We start from the raw sequence: 26,741 nt of genomic DNA on the forward strand, positions 1-26,741 counted from the left end.
ATCTCATGAATAATTACCAACCACTTCTGAGACGTGTCCTGGGCCACTGTTTAGTAACTTGTGTTCTAGAAGAACCTTTGTGAAAAAAGTTACAAAATGAGTTATCGTTTCAATTCTCCATCATCGTTCCGCAGATTGACTATACGGTCAAAATCGGGTTCTCAATCAGCACCAGTTCGTCGCTCATTTACTAAAACAGTGACCTATTCTAGCCCAACTACTCCTTCAGGTTGGCTGAACAAGAGTGCTCCAAGCAAAATGTCTGAAGAAGGTGACCAATTAGACTTTTCCCTGCTGGACGCCATAAGTGATGAATTCAAGACCACCCGCACCGATGAGAAAGAAAAACTGATTGACCTGAACAACCGCTTTGTCAGCTACATTGAGAAAGTAAGATCTATGGAGCAACAAAACAAGGTTCTTCAGGCTGAATTGCAGGAACTGAAGGGAAAGGGCAGTTCCAAAATTGGATCTGTTTATGAACAGGAGCTGAGAAGACTACGCCAAGAAGTGGACCAGATCTCCAAGGATAAAGCCAGAATTGAAGTGGAAAGGGACAATTTGTTGGATGATGTACACAAACTCAAAAACAAGTATGATTGTTTTTCCTTTCCATTCCTCCTCACGTCTGTGTGTGTATGTGTGTGTGTATGTGTGTGTGTGTGTGTGTGTGTGTGTGTGTGTGTGTGTGTGTGTGTGTGTGTGAGAGAGAGAGAGAGAGAGAATGGGCTAGGCTGTGGTGTGGATGAGATGGAAACAATTTTATTGTAATTTGAAATAGTAAAACAGAATGAACTTTTCAATGATTAGAATCTCTTAACAATTTCAAATATTTTATAAACTTAACAACATACTATTTTTATTAGTCACTTGCTAAACAGGATAGCTGATCATGCAAAGGAGGTCCAGTTTGTAAACAAAGAGCAAATAGATGCTAAGGACTCATTTAGTTGCCACTCCCAACTCAACTAAATTTGAAAAGCCTCCAGATTAATTACATCATGGTAGTCCTATTAAGTTGATATTTAAAAAGTATAATGCCCCTAAACTACTCACTGGAAACAGGAATCTGTTTTTAAATGTTTAAATAATTTTTGTCACTTTAATGTAACATTTCTGGCTATTCAAGAGCTATTCCCATGGTGAATTTTTGCCATTGTTATTTTAATTGACAATATTAATATATTAGTTAAATACTAATTATTGAAATAAATTTGCCTGACATATCTATTTAATCTGTGTTCCTTTTAAATAATTACCCTAAAAACTGTAGAGTTAAAGCCAAAATAGAACATTTTCAATTTCACCATCATTCATTTCCTGGAATAAAACTCATCCTTGTTCTACTGCCAGTAAGTGAATCGCCACTCCAGATTAAGGCCCTGATTTGGGGTTCTGTACATCTTAGGGCCATTGTTACTGAAGCCCTAAAATGATAACAAGGTCATCTATGCTGCCAGCAACTTCTAACCTATATTGCATGTGACTGTTGTGGGCAAGTCACCAGCATATATGTACAATGCATACACTATTAGCATGAGATTATGATGCAAGTCTGATTTGACAGATGTCCTTTTAAATTGTTCTGAGGGGAGGTGTCTGCAGAATGTTTCTGGCAATTACTTTCAGTGCATATTAATAAGTCAAGCATCAACTTTCTGGTGAGATGCTTTTGATTTGCTTCTTTGGAGATGTTGAAGGAAGCACTGTGGTTTGTTATTGGAGATCTGTTGGTGAGCTTGTTCATCAAAACAGAGAAAAAGAGGATTTTTTCACCTGTAGTTGGCAAAAGTTCTCAGGATGTGGCTGCCGTGTCTCTGGATGTGCTAGACAACCAAACGCATAGAGTAAAGATTTCAGAAATGGCAAGATCTGTGAAGAGGTGGAGAGAGGAAGAAGGCTGACCATGGCTCTGCCTACCAATGTATATTAAGAGCACCTCTTAATCCTCAATCTGAATCAGGAATCCTTCCCACAGGCAGTTAAGGTTTGATCAAGATTTAAGATTAATGTTCAGAGGTGGAGGTGGTCGAGAGCTTCAAGTTCCAAGCAGTAAATGTCACCAACGATCTATTCTGGTCCATCTACATTGACACTACAGTCAAGAAAGCACACCAATGCCTCTACTTCCTCAGAAAGTTAAGGAAATTTGGCGTGTCTGCAATGACCCTTACCAATTTTTATAGAAGCCCCATAGAAATCATCCTATCCAGATGCATCACAACTTGGTATTGCAACTGCTCTGCCAAAAACACAAAAAGTTGTGAATGCAGCCCAGTCCATTATGAAAAACAGCCGTTATTTCATTGGCTCTGTCTACACTTCCTGCTGCCTCAGGAAAGCAGCGAACATTTAATCTACACTCGGATAGGCGCATGGATGATAGTGAGATGTAAGGTATGCAGGGTAGTTTGATCTTCGAGTAGGATAATAGGTTGGCACAACATTGTGGGCTGAAGGGCCTGTACTGTTCTGTGCTGTTCTATGTTCTTTACATAATCAAAGACCCCTTCCATTCTCATCTATCGAGCAGAAGATACAAAAGTTTGAAAAAACCTACCAACAGATTTAAGAACAGCTTCTTCCCTGATATCATCAGACTAATGAATGGACCTCTCATGTTTTGCAGTTGATCTTTCTCTGCACATTCTCGATAGCAGTAACATTGCATTCTGCATTCTATTCTATTACTCTGATATCTTTATATAAGGTATGACTTTCCCGGTTAGCACACAATACAATACTTTTGAGTGCATATCAGTGCATATAACAACAATAAATCAAATCAAATGTGGTGATAGTTGCAGAACTGTGTCATCTCTTCAACAAAAACTGCAGCTTCACAAAAAGATACACCGTTGTTTGTAAAGGCCACAGTGACATTAAATGTCTACATGACCATTTCTTTCCAGGTTGGAAGTAGCTGACATTACCAATCTTTTACATTCCACCCTCCGTCAATATATCCAGAGGTGCCTGCATTCCTATATGCTAGGAGGTGTGGTTATAATATTTTCTTTCTAAGAAAGGAGAAGAAAAATGATCAGGTATGTAAATTTGTCAATGGTAGAGGGAATCATTGACTGTATGTACTTGGCTCACTTCCCTCCCATGTGAAAGGGAAGATATGAAGATATAGGGAAGGGCTGCAATTATACCAACATACAGTATGATATGCAAACATGCATATGGTCACTATATCCACTATCCTGTCAAAAACCATAATGCCTTCATCCTGAGGCTAATCTTCCCATTATTGTGCACAAAAAAACCCAGAAGATAGCTACTCAGATATAAAATCTAGTTCCAGTACACCAGATGTTTGGTTCCTTTACCAATTGACATTGTGAGGACATTCAGGAATACACATTGGGATGCATTGGAATTATTAGCAATCTAGACGGAGCTGACCATTGGCTTGCTGAAGCAATAATTAAACAACTCACAGGAAGAGAAAGGTTCACAAATATCCCCATCCGTTGTGGAGTCCAGCACATCAGTGTAAAAGGTAAGACTGAAGCATATGTAACAACCTTCAGCCAGAGATAACCAGTGGATGAAACATCTTGGCCTCGTCTGGAGTGCCCCAACACTACGCGTCATTCTTCAGCCAATTCAATTCACATCATGTGATACCAAAAAATGGCAAAAGCTATGAACCCTGACAACATTCCAGCAATAGTACTGAAGAGTTGTGCTCCGGAACTTTCTGCATCCCGAGCAAAGCTATTCCAGTTGTTATAACACTGGCATCTACCCAACAAAATCGAAAGTTGCCCAAGTTTGTCCTGTTCACGAATATAGGAGAAATCTAACCCAGCCAATTGCTGCCCCTTTAATCTAATCTCAGTCTTAAGTAAAGTAGTGGAACGATGCTATCAACCAGCTCTTGCTCAGCAAAAATCTGCTTATTGACACTCTGGGTTCTGCCAGAGCCACTCAGCTCCTGATCGCCTTACAACTTTGGTTGACAGCTGAGTTCCACAGATGAAATGAGAGTGACTGCCTTTGACATTAAGGAGCTCTAGCAAAACCAGAGTCATTGGAAATTCTGGGAAAACTCTTTTCTGGTTGGAGTCATACCTGCCACAAAGGAAGATAGCCATTTTTGTTAGAGATAATCATCTCAGCTGTTGGACATCTCTAAAGGAGTACCTCAGGGTACTGTCCTGCTGCTTCATCAATGATCTTCCGCCTATCATAGGATCAGAACTGGAGTTCCCAAAGCATGTCCATCATCATAAGGCACAAGTTAAGAGTGTGATGGAATATTCCCATTTGAGCGAGTGCAGATGCAACAGTACAGCATAATGTTATATGCCCAATGCCATCAAAATCTGGACTACTAATATCCAATGGAAAGCAGCCTTTAACTACAAACATATGATTGATGCAACTGGCTAATAGTTAGCGGTAGTTGACATGACAATATTATCTGATTGTCAATTCACCTTTTAAATTGTTTATTCCAGATTGAGAAATGAAATACAACAACGCGAGGAAGCTGAAAACAACTTGTCAGATTTCCGAGAGGTAAGAATAGTTAAAAATTGTCATGTATTATAGCATCATTAAACAAATAAATAGTGAAAATGGCCAATTTCGTCTTCAGATATTTGCCACGTTTAACATTCTCACCATCTTCTTAAGAGGATAGCTGAAGAGATAGTGGAAGCATTGGTGGTGATCTTTCAGGAATCGCTAGAGTCAGGGAGGGTCCCAGAGGACTGGAAAATCGCTAATGTGACACCCCTGTTCAAAAAAGGAGTAAGGCAAAGGACTGTAAATTACAGACCAATTAACCTAACCTCAGTCATGGGTAGGATTTTAGAATCCATTGTGAAGGATGAGATTCTGAATGTTTGGAAGTGCATGATAAAGTATGGCACAGTCAGCATGGTTTCATCAAGGGGAGGTCATGCCTGACAAATCTGTTAGAATTCTTTGAGAAAATGCTTTGTAGGTTAGACCAAAGAGTACCAATAGATGTTGTCTACCTAGGAGGCTGCCGAGTGAGATAAGGCCCCATAGTTTAGGAGGCAAGGTACTTTCATGGATAGAAGATTGGCTATCTTGCAGAAACCACACAGGAGGGATAAAAGGGCCTTTCTCAGGATGACAGTTGGTGACAAGTGGTGTTCCACAAGGGTCAGTGTTGGGACCGCAACTTTTCACTTTATACATTAATGATCTAAATGAAGGAACTAAAGGCATTCTGGCTAAATATAAAGATAGGTAGAAGGACAAGCAGTATTGAGGATGTCGGGAGGCTGTAGAAGGATTTGGATGAATAAGGAGAGTGGGCAAAGAAGTAGCAGGTGGAGTACAATGTGGGGAAGTGTGAGGTCATGCACTTTGCTCAGAAGAATAGAGGTATGGGCTGAAGTGCAAAGAGACTTGTGAGTTCTAGTCCAGGATTCTCTCAAGGTAAACTTGCAAGTTCAGCTGGTAGTGTGTGAGTGATAATGGGAACTGCAGATGCTGGAGAATCTAAGATAATAAAATGTGAGTCTGGATGAACACAGCAGGCCAAGCAGCATCTCAGGAGCACAAAAGCTGACGTTTCGGGCCTAAGTTAGGAAGGAAAATGCAACTTTGGTATTTATTTTGAGAGGACTTCAATATAAAAGCAGGGATGTACTTCTGGCACTATAAGGCTCTTGTCAGGCCACATTTGGAGTATTGTGCACAGTTTTGGGCCCAGTATCTCAGGAAAGATGTACTGGCCCTGGACCAGGTGCAGAGGAGGTTCACAAGAATGGTCCCAGGAATGAAAAGCTTAACATTTGAGGAACATTCAAGGACTCTGGGTCTGTACTCAATGGAGTTTAGAAGGATGAGGGGTCATCTAATTATAACTTACAGAAGACTGAATGGCCTGGACAGAGTGGATGTTGGGAAGATGTTTCCATTGATAGGACAGACTAAAACTTGAGGGCACAGCCTTAGAGTAAAGGGAAGACCTTTTAGAACAGAGATAATGAAAAACTTCTTCAGCCAGAGAGTGGTGAATCTATGAAATTCACTGCCACAGAAGACTCGGTGGCCAGGTCATTGAGTACATTTAAGACTGAGATAGATAGGTTCTTAATTGTCAAGAGGGGAAAGCGGGAGAACGGAGTTGAGAAACCTATCAGCCATGATTGACTGGCGGAGCAGACTCTATAGGCTGAATGGCCAAATTTCTGCTCCTATGTCCTATGGTCTTATGGTCATTTTAATAGCTGTTGGTTACACAAATTATTGTTTGCACTAAAATAGAACAAGTACAAAATCAACTCAACAGTAGGAAGTGCTAAAAATGCACTGTGCAAAGGAAGTAACCAGTGAAAATAAAGACATGCCATTTTACTGAACTTTTCATGGAAATCGGAAATTTGGCAGCACTTTCTAGCTAATGAATAATTTTATAAAAGAGTAGTCACAGTTGTTAAAAAAAGGAAATTATCAGCCAATTCCGATAATTCCCACAGAAATGTGATCATGGCTGAACAATCTCTCACTTGTCATGTTGATTGAAGGCAAGTTTTGCCCATAGCACTGGCAGATGTCCCTTGCTCTTATTCAAAGTAGTGCCGTGGCATTCTTAGCATTCACCTAAGCAAACAGGTGGCCCTCAGTTTAACATCTCATCTGAAAACCAGCATTTGGGTCTGCCTTGATTTCTGTATACAAGCCCTAAATAAGGCTAGAAACAAGCACCTAAGTGTTTCAGAGCTCAGCATGCTGCTAACTTGGTTTTGATTGAAACTGTACAGCAGAATACACTCCATATGTCTGCTATGAAATGACACAAATGAAAAGGGAAGACGACTACCAAACTATTTCTATCAAGTTGCAATTCTGCAATTATCAATCCGGAAGTAAAGCTTCACACATTTGCCAGAAGAGAGCCACTCTCTGTGCAGGAGAGAAAAGCACACACTCTGAAGAAGCTTGAATCACTCATACTGAGCAGGAGAGAGCCACACATTGAGAAGGATAGACAGATACACACTGAATAGGAGAGAGATGCATACTGGTGACCCTTAGGTTAAACTCACCACCAGCTGTCACTCTCGCTAATTAGAGAGCAGCTCTTTGGTCCTCTGGGACTATGGTAATTTTACTTACATACTGAATAGGACAGAGAGAATTACTACTGAGCAGGACAAAGATGTACATTGAACATAAGAGAAAGCTACACACTAAGCACGGGAGAGACCTGCACACTAAATAGAAGCCTGATGTAGACACTGATCAGGAGAAAGTTACACACTGACTAAGACAGAGAGTTGCACAGTAACTAAGAGAAAAACCTGCACACTGAGCAGGAGAGAGAAAGCTGTACCTTAAAGACAAGAGAGTTACACATTGTCTTGACGGGGGAACCACTACACTGACCAAAAGAGAGCTACATTCTCAGTAGGAAACAGAACAACTCAGTAATTAGAAGCAAGCAATGTACTGAGCAGGGACAAACCTACACACTGACTAGGACAGAGCAATGTACTGACACTGATCAGGAGAAGGCTATACATTGACCAGGAGATAATGCTAACATTGATTAAAAGAGAGCTACACACTGAACAGGGGAGGGCTGCTAACTGATTTGGAGAGAGACAGAGACACCAACCAGGAGAGGACTACACATTGAGAACGGGAAAGAGTGATCTAATAGCCAGAAGAGAGAGGGAGTTACATACTAGGGACAGAGCTAGTCAATGATCAGGAGAAGCTACCTACTGTTCAGGAGAAGGTTAAACACTGATATTAGTTTAACTTTGGTGAGGAAGTTCTGAAATCTGGAAACAATTATTTAATATAAGACTAATAGTAATGTTACAAAATATGAGTTAGTTCAGAAAAGATAGCATGGATTGTTGAGGGAAAATTGAGCTTAACTTGCTGGAGTTTTCTGAAGAGCTAACGGAGAGGGTTGATGAAGGTAATGCTATTGATGTGGTGCCCATGAACTTCCAACAGTTGTTTAACACTGTGTCATATAACAGAGAAAAGTTGTGAGAAAAGTTATAGCTCATGGAATAAAAGGAACAGTAGCAACATGGATACAAAATTGGCTGAGGATTAGGAAAAAGTGTGATAGACAATGCAAATTTTTGGGCTTGGGGGAAGGTTTGTAGTGCATTCACTAGTGGTCAGTATTGGGACCCTTGCTCTTCCTGATACATATAAATGATCTAGGCGGCATAGTGTCTCAGTGTTTAGCAATGATGCCTCATAGTGCCAGGGACCCAGATTCGATTGCAGCCTCAGGTGACTATCTGTGTGGAGTTTGCACATTCTGCCCATGTCTGTGTGTAGTTTCCTCTGGGTGCCCTGGTTTCCTCCCACAGTCCAAAGAGTTGTAGGTTAGGTGGATTGGCCATGCTAAATTGCCCATATTGTGCAGGCTACGTGGATTAGCCTTGGGAAATGCCGGGTTACAGGAATAGGGTAGGGGGTTAGGTCTGGGTGGGATGCTGTTTGGAGGGGTGGTGTGGACTTGATGACTACTTTCACACTCTAAGTATCCTGTGATTCTACCCTGGTGTGCTGGGTCAATTTCAAAGTTTGCAGATGATTCCAAAATTGGGAACATTGTATGCTGTAAAGGGACATGTAGAGCTTCAAAAGGACGTAGGCAAGTTGACGAAATGGACGGATGAAGTTCAACGTGGAGAAATATGCGATGGTATAATTTGATAGAAAGAACATGAAGAGACAGTAAATGAAAGGTACTGATCAAAAGGGCGTGGAGGACCAGAGAGGCCTGAGTTTGCATATGCATATGTCACTAAATGTCAAGTTCCTGAAAGAGTTAATGCTGCAGTACGCTTCAAATTCCCCTTAATAAAATGATGTAATCAAAATTTGTGTGAGATACCATTCCAGATCTCAAAGGAGGCTCAGCTCCAATCAAGGTCTCCACAGAGTCTTAGTAATGATCACTTTTATCCCAATGTTATTTTAATCAACCTGTTTAGACATATTTGAAACATGTGGGGCAAGTGGGACTTGAACCTTGATATTTTTCACCCAAAGATCAGGACACTATCAATGCACCACAAGACATGTATTATACTAGTCTAACTTGTACCTGATTGCTAATGCAATAAACTACATCCTGTTTAAGGCAAGCGTCTCTTCATTGTTATGGGGATGTTAAAAGGTGGTTTGCTTTCTGTTCCTGACTTTTAAGTTGAACCACAGGTCCTCCTTTATCTGGTCCAATGCAAAAAACCACCACAGACTGGTTGAAAACAGCCTTATTCAAAAAGGGCAGGAAACACTGAGCCAGTGATACCACTTGATAATGTTGAGGGATTTGAGATGAGACAGCTCTGAAATTAAGATAACAAAGTGTGGAGCTGGATGAACGCAGCAGGCCAAGCAGCATCTTAGGAGCACAAAAGCTGACATTTTGGGCCTAGACCCTTCATCAGAAAAGGGGGATGGGGAAAGGGTTCTGAGAGATCCCCTGAGGTTTGTCCGGAGGGAGGAGGGTAACTTCTTCAGGTTGGGCATCCCTGGAAGAGGCTTCGCAGTGAGGTTAAAATTGTATCAGAGATAATGGGAACTGCAGATGCTGGAGAACCAACGATAACAAAGTGTGGGGCTGGATGAACACAGCAGGCCAAACAGCGTCTTAGGACCACAAAAGCTGACATTTCGTGCTTGGACCCTTCATCAGAAAAGGGGGATGGGGAGAGGGTTCCGAGAGATCCTCTGAAATTACTTTGCCTAACCTCAAGGAAGCTGCAAGAGGTTAAAGTTTCTCACCTATTTTTTGTAACGGTTGTATAAAAAGTAAAATTGACTGTCTTATTTTTAAATGACCTTTTATACTATTTTCTTCCAATAGGATGTGGATGAAGCAACTCTGGCATGTGTCGACCTGCAACGGAAAATTGATGCATTGCAGGATGAAATTGCCTTCTTAAAGAAACTTCATGAAGAAGTAAGGATGCATCAATTAAAGTTCCAGCGATTTGTGTTTGTAACAATTATTTAGATTCTTTTTTAAACATCTGTTGGAAACTGATACTGAGTGGGGAATGAAAAGATTGCCCTCTGGTTCTTGGGTTTGAAGCCTACTACTATTTAACTAATTCTGTTGGTTTTGTAATGTGGAATCATTCTCATGCTGTCAAATCTGGATTGTTTCTGTGGTTCGATGGGCCCAACAACAGAGATTGCCTCATCCATAAGGCAACACTGAATGGAGCCTGTAGCAGTGGGAAATAAGGCAAGGTGGTGGAAATTAATTAGGTGGAAGCCAAAATAGGTTTCCTGATAACAAAGTGTGAAGCTGGATGATCACAGCAGGCCAAGCAGCATCTCAGGAGCACAAAAGCTGATGTTTCGGGCCTAGACCCTTCATCAGAGAGCTATTCTATCAGTTTTCCTGATGTTGGATTGAGTTTGACGAATGCAGCTTCTAGTGGAGCAGTTGTCACACCACCTGGTGGCAGGAACTTATTTACCAAGTATTTGCATACTACACTCATTACATACACATGGCAACTGAACTGCCTTATGTGAATCAATAACCCATAACAATGCAGCAGGCTCTGAGAGTGTGGTTATTATGGGATGCTTTTTGGAAGCACAAGGCCACATTAGTTCTCTTGAGTACTGGTTTTCCATTGCCCATACATGTGACAGACATATATTCACTTATTACTATTCTATGTGGTATAACATGCAGGCTCGCAGGTTGTTCCTGGCTGTATTTGACTCACTCAAGTGACCATTAGAGTTGCCTGGTAACTAACAGCTGCAAATGTCAATCGGAAGGGATTTCACTCCCTTGATGTTCAAGTAATTTATGGCCATTGAAAAATGTTTATGCAAGTGTGCCAATTTCCCAAGGAGCTCTCATGACTCATACATTCTACAGAACTCCTAGCTACTACAGTTTTTTGAGGCACTTTTCCAAGTGTTAAGTTGGATCCAGGGTGACAAATACAGTCCCCTCAGTACTTGGCTCATGACAGCACTCTATCATCCCTATAACTCCATGGGGCAGCATGATATTGCGACACAGGAGTCAAACATGGCAACCATAGAGCAGACCATTGTCTTGGTGAAAATGCCTTTTGCTGCCTTGACTGTTCCAGTGGTGCATTACAATATGTGTCGCAGAGGATGTTCAGGATTTTCATTATAACTGTGCATCTCACAGCTTCCCTCTCCCTAAATATCCTTGTCCTCTTCCTCAGAAGACTGCTCCCATTCACCCAGTTCCTCAGCATCTACCATATTGTGTTGTTGGCGGCTCCCAAAGTGCACAAGACAGCATGCCAGGAGAATGCCATCACTGGCTCAGACCATACTAGAGGCTTGCCTAGATTGGTCCAAGCAATGGATCTGTTGCGTCTTTCGCAGCTCTATCATGTGTTTCATCATGGCCTTGGTTGAAACAGGAGTAGCATAATACTTGCACTTCACATTAGTAAGAGGGTAAGAGATTAACAGTGTCATCAGCCATGGTTGCAGTGGTGCAGTTTGTGGTGGAGCAGTTATCACACTACCTGGTGTCCCCCAGTAAGCAATTTTGTAAGTCACCTGGACCCTCAAACTAATCAAACTCACTACGAGCACTCCAGATGTAGGAGTTATGCAAGTTGCTGGAGTAGTGGTATACACCTCTGGGAAGTGAAGAAGGTGATCACAGATCACCTGAAGATTAATTGAGTGGAAACTCCTTCTGTTGAAGAATTCTGTAGCAGTGATAAGTGCCTCTCAGAGCCTTGTGTGTATAGTTGATGGCACCCATCACAGCAGAGTTATGAGCATGAATCCTACTGCCCAAGTTGCAGCACTGATCTTATCATCGAAGAACTAAATGAACTGGAGTGATCATGTACAAATGACATTGGGCACTGTCATGATGTATTAGTGTGCGTACAAATAAATCACCCATCACTCCCTGGAAGAAGCTTGACACACGGAAATTTGCAGGGTGCTGTCATCTTCACAGTCACCAGGAGAGATTGACCTCCCACTTAGGTCCTGCTCCATCATCCGGCATTGTACCATCACAGCTTCCTGGGATATATGTAGCCAATATCAATACTGTACCTTCCTCATCTGAGGAATCAGAGTCAGGCTGGAAAATTGTGGGTGCCTTGCATATTAAATGTACCTGGGGCTTGCAAATTGCTGCCCTCAATGACCTACTGTCCAGCAGACATGGATCCCACGCTTTCACCCATCATAATGTCACTGAATACACCCGCTCTGGGTGCTGTCACAACTATTTTCCAGTCACACTATGCATCAAAATAATGGGAAATTATGACAGGGAATGCAGCTCACCAGCCCCTGTCTGGTCACAGGTAGCCACCCCTCCCTGAAGCCTCAATGTTCTCTTTACTTCTCTCTACCCCAAGAGCACATTTCCAATCATGCCCCATGAGGAGTCACACCACTTTGGTCTTTGTCTCCAACTATCTTCCCCACCCTCTGAAACCTGACATTACGCTGGAATGATGGCCACTGTTATCTGTTACAGCTTAAACAAGTTGCAAACAACTCCAACCAGAATGTTATAAATGAATTTGCCCACGTGTCCCACAATGCCAAAGCGGTTAAATCAATACAAACAAAAGCCGGTACCAAAGAAAAACAATCCCATTCTATTAGAAACAAAATTATAATAATCTTTAATAGTAAACAAATTATCCCTAATCCTATTTGGCCCCTTAAGGTTACAATACATCCTGAACTTCTTGTAAACTCACGCAGTTGCACTCCCTGTGGTTGTGTCTCTGGGTCTGCAAAACTGCTTTCTTCCTCTCTCTCTCTCTCTCTCTCTCTCTCTCTCTCTGGATGGCCAGCTGGTCTCTGCTTCTTGCCATGCTGCTCTCCTTGGAAGGTCTCAAATGATTCCAGAGATTCCAAGAGCAAGGTCAGCAGGTGAACTCTGTTTTTATTCCTTCTAGATGATTTTCTGGAACTTTCCATAGTTCTGGCCAATCAGGGAGATACACTTAATAGTTTGAAACAAGAGTCAGTCATTTAGATGACATGCTTTCGTTAGTTTCTTTGGAGCCTGGTGCCTTTCTGAGATAATGGGAACTGTAGATGCTGGAGAACCCGAGATAACAAATTGTGGAGCTGGATGAACACGGCAGGCCAAGCAGCATCTTAGGAGCACAAAAGCTGACGTTTCGAGCCTAGACCCTTCATTAGAAAGGGTCTAGGCCCGAAACGTCAGCACTGGTACCTTTCTGTCTGGTTCTCCTTTGTTTAGTGCATAAATTGTTCAAGGTGCCTGTCCAGGATAACTGTTTCCTTTTACATTATGCTAATATTATTAGCACCTGGCTGCTGTGTTTGCACAGTGTCTGGTGTGAGGGTTTTGCAATTTCAGAGTTTCACCTGGCCAATGTACCCAGCATCCCTTACTGTTTGGCCAAGTTAGCAATCTACCTGTGTTTTAGCAGCCTGGTGGTTGTTACACTACCCTTCACCCTGGGGAGACCAAAATGTTGCTCCAGCCATTAACTCCACTTTATATGCCTACCAAGCCCTCAGATGTTGTCTCACATATCTTCCCATGCACCTCTAGTTGTTGTCTTTGCACCTTGAGCTTCCCCGTCGTTGTTCCCATCTCTACAAATGCATCTCTATGAGCCGTCCCTCAACAGCCTTGAATTCCCCATACCTTTTGTCCATTACCCCCTCAGTCAACCGTGCAACCTCCTGAATGATCAATGGACCTATCCCCAGAACTTTATTTGTCCCAGATCTCTGACCAACTTTGACAAGCAGCCCCTGAACAAGACTGACAAGATCCGTTTGACTGTACTGAGGACAGACATCCACCCCAGCTTCTGACATGGCCATTTGGTTCAATAAACAATGCAGTGTGTTCGCTGCAAACCACAGTTTCACACATGCCTTTAATTTGTTGTCTCAACATCTGCCTGGAGGCATCCCCATACTGCTGGTTGGTTAATGGAGACTTGCCATCAGCAAGAGAGCTGCCTCGTGAGCACCTATCCATGGCTTCCTCCCTGCATGGCATTTGAACTTTCAGTTTGGACACCTGTCTTTGTTCTCTCCTTGGTATTGAAGCTATCCGTATCCTGCATGTGTTATGGAAACTTGTGGCATGCCAAGAAATATCTGACACCTGATCTCCATTCACCTCCATGCCACATGATGCTACACATTCCACTTGCTGTCCAATTGCTAAATTAGACACAATTATCACAATCATCGTGACCTTCCCTCCAAATGCTAAGCAGTCTGCTGTCTGTCACAACTTGCAAAGTCTTGCCTTGATAACCTCATGAAGGGCCTTTTGATCCCATGTCACTTATCCTGGCTGAACAGGGAAGTTTATTTATCCTTTTGTGGCAATGTATGTAGGTTCATGTGTGGGCCCTTCCAGACTTCATGGCTGCTCACCTTTTCCGTGATCTCCACAGAAGTGTCTCCTCTTGCTGTCACCTCCTACTGATTCTGACATGCAGGAAGACATTGTTGAACTATTGAGTCCGTTCTTTGTCTGCATACATAGTGCTGAAAGGGGAATGAAGAACTTGGTGTGATTGGGATCCAAAGTGAATATTTTGATTAAAAGCGGCAATGGTGGGGTTGTTTGATGAAGGCTGTCAAGTAGCGTGTGAATCAGAAAAAAAAACTAAATTATCCTTTAAGTGAAGGATCTGTAATATTATGTTGGCATCAGTTCTCCCTGCTGGCAGATTCCAGACTGACTTGTTGAGGTGGCCCTTTTCTCAGCTTGTCTCGGCCTGAAATTTAGTCATCAAATGGCAGAGTGGACATTTCCTGTCTGCCTTTGTTGCATAGTTCCACAAGGAGCACATGCCCACCACATATATTTGTGAGTTGTATCATCATTGCATGGATTGTGGCTCCCAACATTTAGTCTGTTATGATAAAACTCCACCTATAGTTTCTGTGGCATTGAAGGTGCTATTTGAATGAGATCGATAGAACATAGAACAGCACAGCACAGTATAGGCCCTTCGGCCCATGTTATTGTGCTGAACTTTTATTCTAAATCTAAGGTCTATCTAACCTCCACTGCTACCTTATACTATCATCCATATGCCTATTGAATAGCCGCTTAAATGTCCCTAATGAGGCCAACTCCACTACCCTCTCCAGCAATGCATTCCACACCCCTAACACTCTCTGACATCTCCTCAATATCTACCTCCTTTCACTTTAAAACTATGTCCCCTCATAATAGCTACCTCCACCCTAGGAAAATGTCTCTGGCTGTCTACTCTATCTATTCCTCTGATCATTTTGTGCACCTTTATCAAGTCACCTCTCATCCTTCGTCGTTTTAAAGAGAAAAGGCCTAGTTCTCTCAGCTTTTCCTCGTAAGACCTTCCCTCCATTCCAGGCAACATCCTGGTAAATCTCCTCTGCACCTTATCTAATGCTTCCACATCTTTCCTGTAATAAGGTGACCAGAACTGGACACAATACTCCAGATGGAGCCAAACCAGGCTTTTGTGTAGCTGGAGCATAACTTCACAGCTCTTGAACTCAATCCCTCTACTAACGAAAGCTAAAAAAATCGTGCATGTGTGAATCTAATGTGTATCCAATTAGTACAAGTCCAGCTGGGGTGTCTAATTCTGCTGACAGTACATCTGTACGGGAGCTGTCAAAGATCAATTGATGTTTCATGTAGGTAATCCCACAAAGAGCAGAGTCAGCCTTAACTGTGCCAACTGTGCCAACAGTGCTTATAATAGCCAGCACTGATATACAAGGATAGGGGACATTTGGTAGAACCCTCCATCCAGACGAATCTCATTACAAAGGAGTCTTATCGATGCCATTAGTTCGATATTTCTTAGAGAAGTGCCTCTTATATGCTCACTGGGATGGAAGCCTTGTAAACTAAATAGGCTTTAAACAATATCTACTGTCAGATTAAAAAGAGGTCTCTTAGTACCAGAAGCCAATTTATTTCCCAGCTAGAATCAATATAACGTGCAGTTGCCCAAGTGCAGTGCCAATTGCTACAAAATTGTCAATTTTCTTCAACAAGTTGGCTAGAATCAGAAAAAATGTTATGCTTTAGGTTGAGGTTGGTATTAAAATGCTTCATTGAAGCAGTACAAAGACGTTTTATTCTGCATTTAATCCAAAACGTATGTTATCTACCTGGTGCCAAAAACTACTAGTGAAGTAAACATTCTCTTCCATTCAAGGCTTGTAGCATTTCCTGAGCACAAAATTTCAATTAAATCAAACAGTTTGAATATATGATGATTTGTAATTATTTTTCTTCAGGAAATCCGTGACCTGGAATCACAAGGGCAAAATCAACAGGCCAAGATTGAGATGGATGTGGCTAGACCTGACCTTTCTTCAGCACTACAAGAAGCTCGTTCTCAGTTTGATAAACTTGCTGCAAAGAACATTACTGAAACTGAGGAGTGGTACAAATCCAAGGTACTTGCTAGGACATTCGTTTATTGTTAAACCTTGTTTAAACCACCACATTTGGAATCTTGAGCTTGAGGAGATTTTTGTGGAATGGAGATGTTCTCCTAGGAGTGGCATTCTGAACTAACCCGCTTCCACTGAGTACAGCACCCACTTAAGGCAGGCAGATTCCTTTGGAAAGGACCAGACTGGCTGCACAATGTGTTATCGGGCCACATTGCTAGGCCCTCTGCTAAGCACTCTGGCAACCAGAAGCCCAGACCAAGCTTTTATCAACAGGAGTACACAAGAATGTCAGTCCCTAATTTGGTTGCTGCCTACATCAACAGGAAAAGCCATAGCCAAATTATGAATCATGACCTCTGTGCCCAACATTGGGTGCAGACTGATTTTTAGCTCTTGTCATAATTGGTCGTTGGATCCGATCCTGCACCATTGACAAGGAAACAGTAATATCTATAAGTAGGCCAAGCAGTATTGCAGTTTATCAACCCGTCAAGCTGAAGAATCCTCACTGAAGCATAAAGAATTTAAACCAGCAAGCATAAAATTATACAGTGCAGAAGCAAAATAAAGAGAGTTAAATGAGAGACAAAAGAGATGGATAGAGAAATTAAATAACAATCCTGTTTCTTCCAATAGCTCTAGTACTAATTAAATTCTGAAGGAATGAGACTCTACATATATAAAAATATGTTTTGTGTGCTGTATGGTGTTTGAACGTAGTTGTGATTTAATGTGTTAACAATTCACTTACATCTTAATGTACAGGTTCTATTTTCTCCTGCGATGTTTAGTGAGTAAGCAGAAAAATTTTACATGCTTGTTTGAATGTGACTACAAATTAGAACAACACCATTGTAATGTAGCCTGTAACCCCCAAACTGACAGGCCAGTCTCCATGGACTTTCCTCAACTTCCAAGAAGGGGGAGATGGTGTGTTGAGACCCTTAAATGACTATTAATTGACCACTTAAGAGCCTTAATTGCTGGCAAGTGGAGGGGTCTTGGGACCATCTCATTCAGTGCTGAATAGCTGATGCTTTGAGGATAAAACAAGACAAGTTGGCCTTAAAAAGAGTCAGAACTGCACTGTAGGAACTGCAGAGGCTGGACAATCTGACATAACAAGGTTTAGAGCTGGATGAACACAGCAGGCCAAACAGCATCAGGGGAGCAGGAAAGCTGACATTTCGGGCCTAGACCCTTTTTCAGAAAATCATTTTCTGTGCTGCGTTCATCCAGCTCCACACCTTGTTATCTTAAAAAGAGTCATCCCCTTCTCACAATCTCCCTTGTTATCTCTGTGGAGGGGACAATTAGATTAGATTCCCTACAGTGTGGATACAGGCCTTTTGGCCCAACAAGTCCACACTGCTCATTGATATATCCCACCCAGACCCATCCCCCTATGACCCACACACCCCTGATTACTATGGGCATTTTAGTATGACCAATCCACCTAGCCTGAACATTTTTGGACTGTGGGAGGAAACGGGAGCACCCGGAGGAAACCCACGCAGACACGGGGAGAATGTGCAAACTCCACACAGTCGCCCGAGGCTGGAATCGAACCCGGGTCCCTGGTGCTGTGAGGCTGCAGTGCCAACCACTGAGCCACTGTGCCGCCCCATTATACTCTTAGTATTTCTGCATTTAACTGGAAGTTTGCTCACCCTGTGAAGTTACCCTCCAAGTGAAAGATGATGGTTAACTCTTACATTGGCTCTGTTATTGCCAAAATCTGAACAATTGTGTAATGAAAAATAACCAATAGCAGAAATGCAGGGTTTACTTAATGTGTTAAGTTGTACTTACTGAGATTGGATGTTGTACAGGTTTCTGGCCTAACTCAGAATGTTGCTCGTAGCAACGAAGCCCTTCGCCAGGCAAAGCAAGAAGCAAGTGATTACCGCAGAGAGGCCCAGGCACTCAAGTGTGAAGTTGAAGCTCTTAAGAGCTCAGTAAGTTGACTGTTATGAATAATAATGTTTTTTGCTTCATCAAATAAGTAGTTCCTCTTGTTCAGCAATACATGCATCAAGGGATATATCAGTATCCTACTAATATGGAACATGAATGATATTTGTGCTGGTTTCTTTGGAATCACTGGCATCATGTCAATAACATTGAAATTATGCAAATACTGCTTCTTCAATCCAACTGGCTTTTAGTCTTGGCTAGTTAGGAAAATCCAAGGGAAAGATCCAATCTTATCTCTCTATTTTTTGATAAGTTCATTTAATTAAACTTCATAGATCATAGAACCCCTACAGTGTGGAAACAGGGCCTTCAGCCCAACAAGTCCACCCTGACCATCAGACATCCCACCCAGACCCACCCCCTGTAACCCACCAAATCTACACATCCCTTAACACTACGGGCAATTTAGCATGGCCAATCCACCTAACCTGCATATCCTTGGACTGAGGGAGGAAACCGGAGCACCCGGAGGAAACCTACGCAGGCATGGAGAGAATGTGCAAACTCCACACAAACAGTTGCCTGAGGGTGGAATCGAATCCAGGTTCCTGGCACTGTGAGGCAGCAGTGCCAGCCACTGAGCCACTGTGCCGCCCCTAAATATTCTTCCTTTATGTTATTTTAGTTGGAATACTAATTTTCTGAAATTGCTGCTTCAAAGGGTACAGTTAAGCTCCAATCAAGCAATCAAGTGGTTACTAATTTTCTTTTTGCATCTTCTATGTACAAATAAATAGTATTTTTAATTTGTGAAAAGTTTACGTTCTGCCACCCCAACTCCTCCCCATCCAGTACTCTTGGCTTTCCCTATACAATAAATCATTCACCCTTAAAGCTCTTCCACCTCCTCACTTCCTTTAAGACTCACACCATTGACCAAGCTTTTGATCAGCCCTGATTCTTGTTTATTACTGCACATTTGAGTCTGATTCTGCTTCACTTAAGCAGGAATGCTCAGAACATATTAGGTGGGAAGGAGAAGCCACAAGAATGTGTGGAATCAAAGAGCTTGCTGCTGGACAAGTAACCAGACTCATGAGTGCAGTTTATTTCTATCCACTTTCTACATTGGGCTCCAAAGCCTGATGTGTGTTAAGAAGACTTTGTGTGTTTGAAGAAAGGAAGGTAAAGAGGGTGGGGAAATGTTTTTGGATTTCAAGACAAATCATTGCTGTTTACCAAATTTACATTTATAATTATGTTGATTTTGCAAAGTTCTGATGCAATGCGTTTCTTATTAAGTCCCAGCTTACTTGAAGTACTTTGTTTTACATGAGAAGTGCTGATTATATTTCATGTGTTCCCATATCCATAAAAATAATCCAACTTGGTGTGAAAATATTCAACTAAAGCTTTAACTCCCAATTTGATCACAATAAATCAGATTTCCAATATATATTTATTGATGATTTGGCATGATGAAATTTGTACTTGCATTTTCAATTCATCTAATTAGATCCAATAGTCAACTGAGTTTGACATCAGAGGGGAAGTTAAATGCCTGCCTGATTTCTGATTATGGTGGAAATTAACACTGAAATGACTACCATCCAAGATAAAACAATAAGCACAATATCCCATGTCATAAAAGCAATTTAAGCAAATTATTTTAATATGAATGCATCTCTTGAGTAGAGTGATTCTGAAATCATAAAAAGGACAGAGGCCTCCTATGGTGTAAACATATGATTAAAATACAAATGAGATCTCATGGAAAAGGAAAGAAAATAAATGTCTATGTCATCTTTAAAACAGAAAGATTTCCTTGAGCGTCAGAAGAATGAAATGGAGGATCAGTTTAACAAGGAAACAGCCAAATTCCAAGAAACAATTGTTCAACTTGAAAATGAAATTCAAAGTATGACTGAACAGATGACCCATCGTTTATCTGAATATCAAGATCTGCTGAAAGTTAAAATGGCATTAGATGCTGAGATCACAACCTACAGGAAATTATTGGAGAGTGAGGAAAACAGGTCAGATATTTGTGTAACTTCAAAGTACTATTTGATTAAAGTTATAAGAGATATTTGACAACATAGAACTGTTATATCAGCTCAGTAATCCATCATGATTGCTGATATCAATTATGCTTTTTTGTTAGCCCTCATAATTTTACTGGCAAAGTGTTTAATAAAGGGAGCAAGCACAGAACATGACCAAATAGAGCCAAATGGAAATACCTTTCTATGAGCTCCTTTAGAAACAATGCCAATAGCTGTTCTGCCAAATGGGTATCTCTGGATTTATTCCAATTCCAAATTACCCTGAGGAAGATGATGAAGATGGTGAAGAAGTGGTGAGCTGCCTTTTGAACAGTTTAAGTACTTGGCTCCCAGGGACACCCACAGTGCTGTCACCCCCGTGAAAGTGATTGAGCAAAAATATATCTGTCAGTTGACATAGGAGTGACTTGGCAGGGAACTTGCAGTCGATGGTATCTCATGCATCTGCTACTCCTAACTTTCTAGCTGCTGGAAGTCACCAGTTTGAAATATAGTGTCGATGTAGTTTTGGTGAGTTACAATGTGCATTTTATAAATGGTACACATGGCTACCACTGTACATTGGTGTTGAAGGAACTCAACACTAAATGTAATGGATGGAATGCTACTAGTGTGGGCTGCATGTCTCAGATGGTATCAAACTTCTCAAATATTGTTGGTGTTATAGCAATCCATGCAAGAGGAAGGTATTCTATCGCTCTCCTGATTTGTGCCTTGCAGATGGTGAGAGGCACTGGAGAGACAGGAGGTAAATAACTTGCAGAAGGATTTCGAGCCTCTGACCTTCTCTTGTAGCCCCTGTACTTATCCAGCTCAATTTCTAGTCAATGGTAAAGTCCCACCCTCAATGTAGACACTAACGGATACACTGATGATAACATCAAGGGACAATGTTTAGATCCTGTTTTTTTGGTGATAGACATTGTCTGCACCAATGTGGCACAATTGTTACTTGCCACCTCTCAGTCCAAGCTTGATATTGTAGGACATGGATATGGATCCTTGACTTTTTGAGGAGTCCTAAATGGTGCTGAAAATTGTGCAATCATCAGCAGACATCCCTACCTCTGACCCTATGATAAATGCAAGGTGATTGATGAAATAATTGAAGATGGTAGGGCCTAAGATATTACCCTGAGGAGTTTCTGCAAGTGATGTCCTTGGACTAAGATGATTGACCTCTGAAAACTACTAACATCTTCCTTCGTGTTTGGTTGGAGTTCAACCAGCAGAGAATTTTCCTTCTGATTCTCTTTGATGTCAGTTTTGCAAGGGCTTCTTTAAGTCACACTCAGTCAAATGCTGCCTTGCTATCAAGGGTAGTCACTGTCATCTCAACTTCGGAGTTCAATTCTTTTTTCCACATTTGGAATAAGGCTGAAATGTGGTCAGGAGCTGAGTGGCTCTGGGAGAACCCAACTGAGTATCAGTGACAAGGCTGTTAGTAAACAAGTGCCACTTGATAGCATTAGCGCTGTTGACAATCCCTTCCATCACTTTGTTGAGGATGGAGAGTGAACTAATAGGCTAACAATTTACGGGGTTTGATTTCGCCCGATTTTAGTTGACAGGCCATACTTGGGCAATTACTTACTTTTCTGGTTAGATGCCAATGTTGTCCCTAAGGGCACTGCTGGTTGTGGAGCACGAATCTTTAGCACAATTACCAGAACATTTTTAGGACTCATAGCTTCTACAATATCCAGCTAATTCGGCCAGTTCCTGATATAATGTGTAGAGAATTGAATTGGTTATCGACTTGATCATTCACTTGGCCCTTCTGACTGAAGATAGATGCAATTACTTCATCCTACTCGTTTGTGGTGACGTTGCACTGATGTACTTACTATAAACAAAGAAACCAAAGAAACAAAGAAACCTACAGCACAGGAACAGGCCCTTCGGCCCTCCAAGCCTGCGCCGATCAAGATCCTCTGTCTAACCTGTCATCTATTTTCTAACGGTCTGTGCCCATTTGCTTCCTGCCCATCCATGTACCTGTCCAAATATACCTTAAAAGACACTAACGTGTCTGCGTCTACCACCTCCGCTGGCAACACGTTCCAGGCACCCACCACCCTCTGTGTAAAGAACTTTCCACGCATATCTCCCTTAAACTTTCCACCTCTCACTTTGAACTCATGACCCCTAGTAATTGAGTCCCCCACTCTGGGAAAAAGCTTTTTCCTATCCAGTTTGAGGATGGAGCCTCCTTCTTCTGCTAGTTGTTTAATTGTCACATTCATGACTGGATGTGAGACCCTTGCAAAGTTTAGATCTCATCCAACGATTGTGGGATTGCTTAGCTATGCCCATTGAAGGCTATTTCTGTTGATCGTCATGCAAGTGTTGTCACTTTATCAGGGTGACCCCTCATTTTCAAACATACCTGGTGGTCCTCCAGCAAGCCCTCCTGCACTCTTCATTTAACCATGGCTCGTGCCCTGGCTTCTTGGTAATAGTAGATTGGGCAATATACCAGGTCATGAGGTTCCAGATTCTGGGTGAATGAAATTCTGCTGCTGCTCTTTGTGCCATATGGATGCCTAAATTGCAGCTACTGGATTTGTTCCAAGTCTGTCCCATTTAGAACGGTGATAGTGCCACATGGTATGATTGATACCATTGGTATCTTCAATAAGAAGACAAGACTTTGTCTCCACAATGATTGTGTGTGATGGCTGTTCCTGCTCATACTGTCATAGGCAGACACATATGTGACTGGTAGATTGGTGGGGGTGAGGTCAGAAAGGATTTTCCCTCTTTGGTTCACTCCCCACCTTCCATAGACCCAGTCTAGAAGCTATACCCTTTAGGATTTGGCTCGTTTGCTCAAGAGTTGAAGTTCCCCATCCAGAGTACATTGTGTACCCTTGCTACCTTCAGTTCTTGCTTCAAATGGTGCTCAACATAATGGAGGACAGATTTATCAGCTGTGGGAGGGAGGATAAGGTTTGGGGATGGCATGTTGCAGTCGGCAGGATGTACCTTCGCCTATATTTGACCTGATGGTATGAGACTTTGTGGGGTTTGGCAATAATGTTGAGTAGTCCAAAGACAACACCTTTTCAGCTGTATACCTCTGTATCACTGTCACCTCAGGACTAAAATCCTAGTAAGGAAATTGGACTTGGTGTTATCACAAAATGAGCAATGACAGTTGATACAATACACTACCAAATCAATGCATTCTTTTGGGGCTATCACCCAAGACCGATTTTATCCTCATTATCTATTTAAAATAGTACTACATTGAAAACCTTTGTCTTGTCACCATGGAGTTTAATTGTTGAAAATATACAATACTTTCCATCCTCCTCGCCACTACTTGGAATTATTCTGCATCTTATAACATCATAATATCACAATACACTTTGCACAATGAACAATGACAAAACTTAATGTGTTCATAAGGAAAATGAAAAATGTGAGATGAAACAAAACCGCTGTGTTAACTTAGTTTGTTTTTTTTCAGGTATTCCATTATCTCCCCTCCTAGCCCTTTGCGCCTGCAAGGTAGGTAGTCATAAATTTGAATAAGAAAATATTAAAATTCTTCTTAGAATATTATATATTCAATTTTATTGGCACATGTAAATCAAGTAATCTTTTTCAAATTGAAACAGATTTTGTTTCAAACAATGACAGGATACTGCTGTGCCACCACTGAAGATTTATTGTACTCGATATTACAAAACCCCAGCTCTGAGTTCATGGAGGATGTGTGGGCTCCAATCAGCAGCGGTCTCACCATACCTAAATAAAAATTAAGCATCAATAGAGCTTATTAAAAACACTATTGATGCTGACAAAACACTGCCCACTCTAAAATATGGATGGTATTGCAGCTGGATGGGAGTGACTGGTCTTTTTTTTAAAAAACAGGTTTTTTTTCAAAGAGTGGGAAAAGGTGTACTCTTTTCAGGAGTGTTATTTGCATACAGCGGGACATCACCCTTCCCTCTGCCCTTCCTTTTACCCACCTATTCTCCAAAACCTATACCAACCACCTTCCCTCCCTGAGATTGCCAAACCCTTCTCATCCAATAGCCCAGATTAACCTTGGTTAGTATCCACGCTGTCTTCTTCAGGGACCTGCCTGCAGTAGCTGCAGCACCTACATGACACTGCTGGGACTGCTTGTGTTTCTGGTCAATCAGCACTACTCCCAATAATGGGAACTCTACCCCATTGAGGGTTGGAAGTCCCATTCTCCCTTTCCTGATACTACCCACAGTGTTTTATTGGTATTGGGCAGGGTATTTCAATCAGTTGTTGACTGCTGACTGATTTTCCTGGTAGAGAAGACAAACAGTGTGCCTATTATCCACAGTCCATAATTTGTTATCATAGAAGTGTTATGGCACAGAAAGAGTCCATTCAGCCCACCATGTCTGTATCTGCTGCTCAAATGCGCATCCTAACCTCGTTCCAATCTCTTGCTTTTTCCCCATTCCCTTGCACATTGTCGCTATTGGAATAATCATTCACTGCCTCTTGAATATCTCAATTGAACCAGCCTTCACCACACTTCCAGGCAGTGCATTCCATAATCTAACTACTCGCTGTGTGAAATCTTTCTTCTTTCCCAACACCTTTGCTCCTTTAGCAAAACACTTCAAATTGATGACCTTTCATCTTTGTTCCTTTTCTGAACAGGAACAGTTTCTTCCGATCTGGCCTGCTCATCATTTTGAAAATTTCTACCAAACCTCCTGCTCTTCTCCAACAGAACAGTTTTTTTCCCCTCGGTATAAACATGGATATGAGCATCACTGACAAATATTTATTGCCCATCCTTAATTGTCCACAGGGCAGTTAAAACTTATCCACATTGCTGTAGATCTGCAGTCCAATGTAGGCCAGCAGTTTCCTTCCTAAAGGGCATTAATGAACCAGATGTTCTTTTTCCCCCCCGACAATGGTTTCATGGCCATTATTGGCTGCCCAATTTCAGATTTTTTTTTTACTGAATTTAAATTTCACCATCTGCCGTGGTGGGATTTGAACCCAGATTCACAGAACATTGCTTGGATGAATTGTCTCCTGACAATACCTCGAGGCCAACATCTCTCCTGCTTATCTTCTCTCCAAAGAGTGAAGTCTTACCTTTGTCAGTCTGTCTTTATAACTGAAGGTCCTAATCCCTGGAACCATTCTTATAAGTCATTTCTGCACTCTGTGTTTATAACCTTCCAATAAAGTGCAGCCTAGAGCTGTACACAAAACTTCAACTGAGATTTCATCATTGATCATATCTTTCTTCCATCTGTTATTAAGTTATTTGTAGACATATTATATTCCTACCTTCTTTGTTTTATCAATGTGTAACATTTTCAATTAAAAATCTTTTATTCTTCCATTTTCCAAAAACTCTTGCTCATCAAACATTTTATTTTTAAATGGCTACAATCTTTTCATCCATCCAAACTAATTGAGAGTTTGTAGTGATATATGATGGTGTATAATTTTCTTACTTGCCTTGAAGGTGTAGAACTTGAACGAACCAAACCACCTGAAATTCAATCCCCCAAAAGGACACTGTCCATGAAAACAATTGAAATGAAAGACGGAGAGGTTGGTTATTACAAATATCTGTCCTGTAAAAGGAACAATTTTAAATGAATGATTGTCATATAGATTTAAAGGAATTATAATAAACATTTCTTTTTAATTCACTATTTGTAGATACTCAGTGAGACCTCACAAGAGTTCGAACTGCAGATATCAGATGCACCTACTGACTTGAATGAAGATTGAACTTCATTAAATCTACAAATCCTGCAAAATGAGAATGGCAATTATCTTTGTATGAAACAAATATGTTAACTTTCATGGCTTTCTGGTTTTATTTAAAGAGTTATGTATAGTAGGGCTGCATTAGATCATTTAAAAAGTAAACTTTCAATCAAAATGTTACGCAACAATATATTCGCTCACAGATTTGAATTTGAAGTCTTTATTGCTTTACCCTAACGGCTAATTGTAAACTTCTAAAACTAATTAAATAAAACTGCATTGTTAAGAGAAAAACAGATCAAAATTTGTTGTCCTGAATCTTTTGTTAAGGACAAACAGGCATCTAAATATTGCTGAAACACCCAGTGTTGTTCACTCTGGGTGGAATGTATTTGTTTCCTATAACAACAGCATCTTTATAAAGTTAACAGCTAAGACGCATACAAAACCAAGAACAATTTGAAGATGTTTTGACATGCTAAAGCTATTTTGAATATTTGTTTGTTGTCATTAGACATTGTGTCACCCAAAGCTGCAAAACGTCACCCAAAGCTGCAAAACATCAGCTTTCCTGCTCCTCTG

The 26,741-nt window shown here is 41.3% G+C and overlaps 1 protein-coding gene across 1 annotated transcript; it reads left to right on the top strand.

Annotated features, from left to right (window-relative positions):
- LOC125448171 (glial fibrillary acidic protein-like) lies at window positions 1-26,463 on the top strand. Its single transcript, XM_048523253.2, has 9 exons — window positions 1-593; window positions 4,473-4,533; window positions 9,845-9,940; window positions 16,276-16,437; window positions 18,270-18,395; window positions 20,170-20,390; window positions 23,896-23,936; window positions 25,909-25,997; window positions 26,109-26,463. Exons 1-9 carry the CDS (start codon window positions 97-99, stop codon window positions 26,178-26,180), a joined length of 1,365 nt encoding a protein of 454 aa, XP_048379210.1. The 5' UTR covers window positions 1-96; the 3' UTR covers window positions 26,181-26,463.
- The last annotated feature ends 278 nt before the right edge of the window (window positions 26,464-26,741 follow it).

This window comes from Stegostoma tigrinum, chromosome 2 (genome assembly GCF_030684315.1).
Source record: "Stegostoma tigrinum isolate sSteTig4 chromosome 2, sSteTig4.hap1, whole genome shotgun sequence".
NCBI lineage: Eukaryota > Metazoa > Chordata > Chondrichthyes > Orectolobiformes > Stegostomatidae > Stegostoma > Stegostoma tigrinum.

Excerpts from the sequence above, each read along its gene's own strand:
- LOC125448171 (XM_048523253.2), top strand. The coding sequence starts at position 97 with ATGAGTTATCGTTTCAATTCTCCATCATCGTTCCGCAGATTGACTATA. Across the intron at positions 18,396-20,169 it reads TTGAAGCTCTTAAGAGCTCA|AAAGATTTCCTTGAGCGTCA; the intron begins GTAAGTTGACTG and ends TCTTTAAAACAG. Across the intron at positions 25,998-26,108 it reads TTGAAATGAAAGACGGAGAG|ATACTCAGTGAGACCTCACA; the intron begins GTTGGTTATTAC and ends CACTATTTGTAG.